The sequence below is a fragment of the Opisthorchis viverrini genome (genome assembly GCF_000715545.1).
Source record: "Opisthorchis viverrini unplaced genomic scaffold opera_v5_218, whole genome shotgun sequence".
In the NCBI taxonomy this organism is placed as follows: Eukaryota; Metazoa; Platyhelminthes; class Trematoda; order Opisthorchiida; family Opisthorchiidae; genus Opisthorchis; species Opisthorchis viverrini.
In genome coordinates, this window is record NW_008751877.1 from 216,364 (window position 1) to 225,208 (window position 8,845).

An 8,845-nucleotide genomic window follows, 5' to 3' on the forward strand; every position below is an offset into this window, starting at 1 on the left:
AATGTATGGGGGGGGGGAATACTAATTCATTACTTTTTTTCTGTGGGGGGGAGAACAACTCCGCTCTGTCAGGAGCTCTGCAAGTGTAGCACGACACTTGAGTATAACACGGAGGAACACAAACCGCTACACCGTGATAATTTTCAGTCCCTTTGTGACACATATTGGCGCCAGAAATGACGGATGGTCACTTGCATCGAACTTCGGTAATATGCTAAATACAGTTTCCAAACGTTGCAAGCCCAACGTGTGTCCCTCATAAGCACTCAGTGCTAACCTGGAGGTGAAAATACCACAGACGATACTGGAGATGGCAGGTGAAGAATACTCCCCATAGGTGGGACACCTACTAGACTGCAGCAGCGTTTTTCAAGTCGGAGGAATTCTGGATGTCTAGGGCGGACACTCAGGCCTCAAATACTCCTGATGATCACTGAATTTACGAGGTTTTTCCCGATCTTCTAAAACTGTTTGGCAGGGCCTATTTCCACTGAAAATCCTCACATTTTCATCACCCTATCTTCATATGAGTTTACAGCCGATGACAGATGAGTCAAGTGCTGTATTCACGTACTGTTTAGGTTTTAATATAACTGCCGACACCAGTGGACTCATGAGCACAAAGCAGCTCCGTTTGTTTTACCATTTCTCGTGTAATCAAGGCTTTTTCATCATGGAATGAAGAGGTTAATTCGGATTGGCGAAATGGAAATGGTGGCTTGATTGGTTTTCGCGAACAAAGAAAATCCGGCAGAAAATGCTCAAGAACTGTCCACTGGTGTCACGAAAGCAGTGCGCTCGATTTTCGTTCAACCAGTAAGCCACTAATGAATAGGTCGTTTTTGGTGTTAGATCATGTCGGTGGGTTGTAAATAGTATGTCGTTGTCTTCGAATCAACCATTCTTATAACTATCACTGCCAGCACTTAGACGCTGACTGGAGTTATTCGCTACGTGCTGCATAACTGAATGTTTTGCCAGTAATTACATGACGGTTTATTCGGTTTCCAAAGTTCTTCGTGAATTGCATCGGGGCATTTCTTAACACAGTGTGCTTTTTAGTTGCACTATCTATCACAAATACATGGTGCACGTCCCTTCAGACCTTTCGGATTGCTTGTTTCATTTTCAGGATTGTCGTTACGATTCCAAAGTTAGCGGAAGTACTGCTGCGGATCTTAGCGGAACTCAGTCACATTCTCAGATTAGAAACGACCCCCCTGGAATTCGCTCCGGTCTAGCCCTGGGTAATGAGGGGATGTGTTGACCCTCACACTTGGTTCAGTCAGATAGTAACTGCGCATCAAAATCCCACTAATTCGAGGGCAGCAAGCGGGATTCCGGCCTGGCAAGGATTGCGCTGACCAAATCTTCATACTCCGTCAGATGCCAGAACAACGGCATTTGTACAAACGATCCACTCGCTTATTGTTTCTGGATTCCCGAGGTATATTCGACTTGGTTGGACGGTCTGTTCTCATTAACACGCTTACTTACCAAGCAATGCCCCAGAAGTTTGGGAACATAATAAGGTCTTTGTATTCTCACTTTCAGGTATGTGAGCGTAACTGAGAGCTCTATAAAGGCTTTCGCACATAAAGCAGTGTCGGTCCAGAGTGCCTGCTCTCTCCTTAATTTCGTGATCAATGACATAATGAGAAGAACGCCTGAGGGCCTTCGAAACTCTGGTGTTCAAGTAGATGCTGATGGAAACCTTGTGGATCTGGAGTATACAGACAACATTGTTCTCGTCTTCCAAGTGGAGGAAACGCAGGTGTTTTGGATGAACTGACCAAAGTCATCCCGTTCTTTGGCATGCACTTTCCCCCACAAAGTGTGAGGTCGTGCCCCTAGACACGCAATCACTGAACCCCCCACAAAGTCGTGCCCCTAGACACGCAATCACTGAACGTGCCACGTACAATCCAGCGAGAAGCACTCAAAGTTGAGGAGCGTTTTACATATCTTGGAGTTGTATTAGTTCTGATTGTAGTGTGATAGATAGGTCAATGCAGGGATTTACGGGGCTGGAGTCGCGTTCGCTAATTTGAGACATCTATGGTTTCAAAGCGGTATATTCTCGAATCTATAGGAACGTTTGTCTTGGGTTACATTGTAGGCTATTTCTTTAAGCAGGGGAACTGAGACGTCTTCAGGTTTTCGACCATTGTTACGTCAGAACCATTGTTCTTGTAGGTGGGTGTCGGCGAATCCGTAACAATGCAATTAGAAAACGGCGAGTTTTCGATTGTGCAACGGGGACTTCCATTGAAGGGAGTGTCCAGCACCAGGAGCTGCTTTGGTTAGGCCATGTGTTGCCGATGGTTGATATTTTCGTAAGTTTTCTGGGCACTATCGGGGAGGGGGGGGGGAAGTCAACTGAGTATCAGCCAAACCTTTACTGAATATGCTGCGCAAATGCTACCTCATGTTTTGTTTGCAACGACATCGAAAATATCGATGTGATGTCCTTGATTCAATACTACTGTATCACCCTGTGACAACCCCCAACCGGGTCCCCTCTCCTTGGCGCCCATCAGGTATTCACTTCCCCAACAGAAAATGGCAAGGAATTGTGCTGTGTAACGCACACCTCGAATATAAAATGAACGGCGAACAACCATCACTCGATCTACAACCAATGAAAGCACCCGAGCTACCAGTATTCCGATGTATCCAAGGTTGCCCACTAATTGTGCCGACATTTTTTCGGCTTCGTTATTCAGATGTTCACGAAATGCATGGAATAGATGAAGTGGCTTGCGGAATAAGTCTGCTCCGATCGTTTTGTTGCTTATTTCCGTGTATGTGATGGCAGCAGTTATTTTCCGTCTTGCTCAGGTGTTTGCAGCCATTTGGAAACACAGAATATGCGATGGTTTTAGTCTGTCATTTCGGAGGATGTTAACCCACAAACATTGGTTCTTTGTGACAAGTCATACTCGTTGGTAATGGGCCGTATGTCTTGCAGTGAAGCAGGAGCTCGTGACCGAACCGGTTGTAGCAACGTCGAATAAGATTCTCATTAGAATTATGATCACCCATAAGCAACCTCTTAATCATGCGTTGAATCCGCTGGTAGCGGACAGTTTGTGTATCAGTGTGATCGCTGGTTTAAGCTTCTCCGATTCATTTTTCGCTGCGCACACGCTGTGTATCATATACTTTTCCCTCATTTCTCCTCTTAAGGCTTTTTTTCGTTGCGAACGTAGAGCGGGTTCTGTCTTATTCACTTACTGTAGATAAAAAGTGAAGTCTTCTAGCCGGCCGAAATTTCGGTGTTATTTTTCTCTTCAGGGGACGGCTGTATTCATGTTTAAGCTAAAACCCAGAAACGTGTTTCTCGGAAGGACTGCCCCGGCTAGTAGTGTATTCAGGTTAGCTGCTCCCCATAAGATAGCAAAAATCATAAACAAGGGATTCTGCTAACACCATCTTAATTAGCAAATAAATGCTTGTTTGCACAAACTGCTACTGCCACTACGAATGCCTGTTGGGGGTTCTGTATATTTGGTCGTTTACTCGAACTTTTTTTCGCCCCCCCTTTCAGCTCGTTGTGGGTGCGCCATTTTTGTTCCACAACTATGAGGCTTATATCAGTCGTGCATTTAACTTTGGTCGTCAATTTATGTACAAGTGGACTGTCAACTGGCGCATCATCCCTGAGGACGTATTTCTTGATCGTCGGTTCCATGCTGTATTGCTCGGTCTTCATGCAACCTTCCTAATTATTCTGCTGTTCAAATGGGTCAGGTATATGTTACGTTTATTCGCTAGATCCTTACCAATTTCAACCCGTGAGGTTGGTGTTTGGCTACTCATTCTCCCTTTCGGTGATGTCCGTACTATTAATATATAATCGTTCAGCTGTAATCCTCTTTCGGTCCCTAGCTGGTATGCCACGAGGGCTGAGATTCCTTCTAGCGGAACGTTTGTTCTGGAAGGCAATGCAACACAACCGCTTTCTAATGCACAAACCTTATCTAGTTAACTGGTCTTGTAGTCTGTGATGGTGCAGTGAACGCGGTTAACACGTGAGGCAGTCTTCTAGTGTGTTGGAACAGCTTCTGTGGAGGCCCAAGTCTTCATTCCTGTCAATTAAATGAATTCGTTTCCTGTTTTGTCCCCACTTAGGTCAAAATGTTCAAACATTACGTTGTCTTAGGTTAACTGCTAGTTAGTTCGATCTCCCTGTATTTATCAACACTGTAGTCGTGTTTTCTTAGTTCATCCCATACGAACTCCATTTGGAGAGTTACACGGCAGATGGTTAACGACTTGTCTGGAGTTGGACGTGAATGGTCAGGATGGACATCAGGCCCCTACTCAGCTAACCACAAGTCACGTGACTCAGGTCACTTCAATCAGCACGTGTCCAAGGTCGTTCCGCCGTGCATGTGGTTCGCTGTTGGCCCGTATGTCTTTATTTGTTTGTCAAGTGCGCTTTCACCGACAGCTCGCATTCAGGATTTTAGTCAAACAAAGTGCGTTATATTTGCCACTTTCCAATCTGTGGTTACAGTCCTACCCTCTTTCGAGCTGCCCTGTGAGCATATCATTCCCCATACCGGATATCCATTCTATGGCACCCGATACTGTGGTCCAGATCGCCACAACGCCTGAACCCTCCAGACCTCTGCGTGGCTCCTCTCAGTTGTGTTCGCTCTGTTCCTTTGCAATATATGATCTCGGATACGCAATAACCAGCACTCACAGACGGTTGTATTCGAAAGTTCTTCATATCTTGCCCAATTTTCAGATATCGTGGCGGATTTTCTGAGTTTTTGGAACTCCAAGTTCCTCCAGATCGGGATCCTCGCAAGGATATGTCAGGTGTGTGAGTGGGTTTACTTCCACTGTTTAATGGACCATGTTTCCCTTACCCTTGAGTCTCCACTTTTGGTCTCCAACTTCCAGTTCTGGCCACGTGGTTTCAACTTGGAATATATTCGCAAATCTCCTTCGTTAGCAATTGCTCCTCACTCTATGTACCCCAGCTGACATCTAAGTTGGTTTTGAGTTTCCAGTTTTGAGTTGATTGTTCTGATGTTTGAATTTGATTAGTTAATTCGTTTTATTTGTCGAGCTGGTTCGATTGGCCTGAACATACCGTTTTCCAAGCGGCTCCGGGTTCACCTATAAACAACACAGTGGGTCTGTGCTAGTATCTAGAATAAGCATTCGTTTCTGACTGGTTTCTCAAAAGGGACCTCTCCCACTGTCACTTTGAATGAAGCTATGTGGGGAACATCTCGATAATCCTGGTTACTCAGTTGAGTTCGCTCTGTTGAGTTCGCTCACAGTTCATAGTACTGATTCTCTTTCGAAACGTAGCCCTGCATGCTCATCTGTACAAATGACACTGCATCCGTCAAGCGAGATCTGCAATTTTAGCACTGTATTATTCCTCATGCTTCCTAAGATTCAATGACAGACATGGTTGACCAGGATGGCTATTGGATTCGATTACGGATTTGATTACGGCATCGGACGTGCTTGGCTCTCCAATATTTTAGTTCTCCGTGATATTCTGATCACTCCACGCTTGGATCTCTGTTCGTTGGTCAAGTGACTCTCTGATCCTCATTTTGACTATCCGCTGTGTGCGAAAGTCTCGTTTGTATGCTGAGTTTCGGAGTTTTTTATCACTCCAGTGTGAAATAGATAGCGTTAACATGGTCCTTAATCTCCTGTCCCGGTTGTCATCTTTTTCGCTGTTCAGTTAAACCTTCTTCGCGTTTTGTCTACCAGCGATTAGGATCGTTGTTTGGCTGGAATACACCACGTGTAACCGAAGTATCAATTGATTGTGTCCGGCATTTTGTTATTCACGCCTTTTGGAATGACTCTCGCGTTAAAACGCCCGGACTGTAAACATCCTGGCCTTTTATTCTTAAGTTTTCTGGATCTTTCTGCCTGAAGGCAAAAATACGTATGCATCCAGGATGCGCCAGCTGTTGAACTTATTGGGTGTCTCCGTCGGATTTGAAGAAGTGCGGTACTGCTGCTCCCAAATCGAGAGAGCGAGGGTGTGCCTCAAACAGTGACGCGAAATTACCTGGTCCAGAACTTGGTTGCGTTTCTTTGTTAGTCTATCCCCCAAGATAGGTGCTTTTAAGAGGAGAACAGCCTGCCCCCCTCAGCCTGAGTGCCACGCTCTATCTTGAATGCGCAGCTTTCTTCAGGCCCACAGTGCACTGTAAACACAACCTTTTCGCAAGGAGATATCAATGAAATATTTGTATCCAGTGCTGTAGGGTGCGGCAGAGTTCATTGTACCCTCGAACGCTCCATGATGAGCCTGTGTGCTCGACGATGGGCAAGTTGCGCAAAACTCAAGAAGGACTACTCCACTAGAGTGGAGTTTAAAAAGTGGTCTGTTGTGAAAAGCCAACCCAGATTTTCTGTCTTCTCCATTCGTTTGGTCTCATTTAACTAACTATGGTTGAGTACAAGTCTCATCAAATTCAAAGGAGGAGACTGTTCATTACGACTATGTTGGGTTTTTATTTTGTCACTCGTTCTAGTTTTATTACTGGTAACTAAGTAAAACACGTGATGAGGATATTTTTGCGTTTCAACTGCGGATTTGATGCTTAAGGTCCATCCAGTTTTTTCTTCGTGAAAACGCAAAGAACCATTGCATAGCTGTGTGAACCTAGCTGGGGAACACCACTAGCGAGCATTTCATGACATTTATCATATGGTGGCGAATAAGCTCTTAATTACATTGGCATATTCTTCTTGTTAGGCCTTTCCCTCCCCGGTGAAGAATATATTCTGAGAGCTACTGTATTTGATCTTAGGAATACCCCATACGGTGGTTGACTACTGAGTACATTTTCGATTGATCGATAAGTAAGTTTGTTGGTGGCCGGTCAGAACATAGTGACAGGCGATCTTAGCATTTGACAGCCAGTGTTTTGAAAAGTGCGCGCTTGCTTTGTGTGGTTCAATAAATTGATTTTCCTCTCTGGTAATGTTTACCTTGAGTCGAGCTTACTGTCCGATATGTGGCAATTGTCCCCGTACTCTTTGCCACGAAACCTTGTCCTAAACACTACAACTATTGTTTTGATTATGCCCCTGGGCGCTACTGCATTTCTAAGTTTTCTTCCAGACTTTTTCTGCATGGATTCTTCAATCCTATTCTCTATTATAGGTGTCATCTATCCCATGTTTATCTCCAATTTCATTGGGGTCACCTTCAGTCGATCGTTGCACTATCAGTTCTACGTCTGGTACTTCCATACCATTCCTTATCTACTGTGGACCACAAGTCTACCGTCGAGTCCATTGAAGTGAGTCAGTGTCTATACATAACCCGTGTCGCTTTCGATCCATGGGGATTCGGCGGTGAACGTTCTTTCATTCTGATGTGCATTAATTTTGAACAATGGTCACACCCTAGCTCTTGACCCTCGAATGAACCCTGCCCTATATGGTAATGCTTTGTCACCAGACTAACGGCATCTTTCTTTCCTTGGCGCACCGTTCCTCATGTTTTATATTACGTTTATCTGTTTTCCAGGTTGCTCATTTTTGGTCTAATCGAAGTGTGTTGGAACACCTACCCGTCCACAGTATTCAGCAGCGGATTGCTCCATGCTTGTCACGGCATTCTGTTGACCAGTTTGGTCTTCGCACCGCTTCCGACAGCGTCTTTCGAACGGGTTTCGTCCAAAGTCTCGATCCAACCTATTCCAAATAAGACAACTGCTCCAAGCAAGCGGCGTGGTGGAAAGGCAAAGCTGGCATGAGTATTTTGATCGTTTCGTAACCGCATTGCAGTTCACCCTCTTTAGTCCCGCATTCTCGTAGAGAAGCTGTGTATTCCTTGGTTTTTGTGAAATCGGAAAACAAATTCTTTTTTGACTTTGCTTTTCAATCTTGACGATGGCTCGTGACAGCACATGGCACCACATAAGTGGTTTACATAAGTGATTAACCTCGGTATATATAAACTTCATGTAGTAGTGATCGAGTATAGAGCTGCCCGTATCACTAAAACACCGCTTCGGACAGCGTCGTTGGAGAGTTTCTTTCCCGACCCAATTAATTGTATTTCTCCTACTCACTGAAGAAATTCCTGAACAAGAATGACTGCACCACCAGGCTCTTTTAACCCAAAGTGGTTTACAATGGGGATACCTATTCGCAGTAAAGTAAAACCTCGGGACTTGGGAACTCCAGAGCATAAGACATCTCAAAGTTTTTGAACTAAGCTCCTATTTTTGTTGGTGAGAGTTTTCCATGAGTTCGTCCGTGAGCACATGCCACGACGCGCGTCGTTATACACTCTGACGGGGCCAATGCAAGCTTGAGGTTGGTAGTAGGTGTAACTGTTCAGCCGTTACGACAGTGTAACTGCCAAAATGTTTTCCGTGCGTTCGTTGCGCTCATAATAGCATCTGGGTAAGCAGTGTAGCGCTCTGGCGCTAACCTGCACACTTCATCGCCTTAAGTTTGTGCTTCCTCCAGGTTCAGCAGGCGATGACTATTTGCTNTACACATGAAGGGCATATTGGTGAAAGCTGACAATCGGGCTTTCTGGAAATGGAGTGATTGATTAACCTCAGTTCTGAACAACTGATGACTGTAAAACATGTTACCCTATACGCCAGGAAGTAGTCTGAAGCGGTCGTTGCTTTGGAGCCGTCAGAAACCAATATACCTGTCACTAAAAACGTCGCTTTGCTGAGTACGCTATTGAGTTGCGGTATTTTGATGACATAGTTTACCGGAAAAGCCAATTGTACTTCGCTTGTAGGCTTCAGAGTGTATCTTGCGTTGTTTCGTGACCTACGACCCGTACACGTCCATTGTTGGAATATTCGAAGATCGG

General features: G+C 44.9%; 1 protein-coding gene across 1 annotated transcript in view; it reads left to right on the plus strand.

Moving 5' to 3' along the window:
* T265_08463 (hypothetical protein) overlaps positions 1 to 7,857 on the plus strand; it is a gene marked incomplete at both ends in the record, with an annotated part of 17,452 nt that extends 9,595 nt beyond the window's left edge. Inside the window, 4 exons of the mRNA XM_009174275.1 lie at positions 3,551 to 3,753; positions 4,760 to 4,833; positions 7,163 to 7,301; positions 7,532 to 7,857. Coding sequence (XP_009172539.1) covers positions 3,551 to 3,753; positions 4,760 to 4,833; positions 7,163 to 7,301; positions 7,532 to 7,760 — 645 coding nt within the window. The remainder of the gene's footprint in view (positions 1 to 3,550; positions 3,754 to 4,759; positions 4,834 to 7,162; positions 7,302 to 7,531) is intronic.
* Between the last annotated feature and the right edge of the window lie 988 nt (positions 7,858 to 8,845).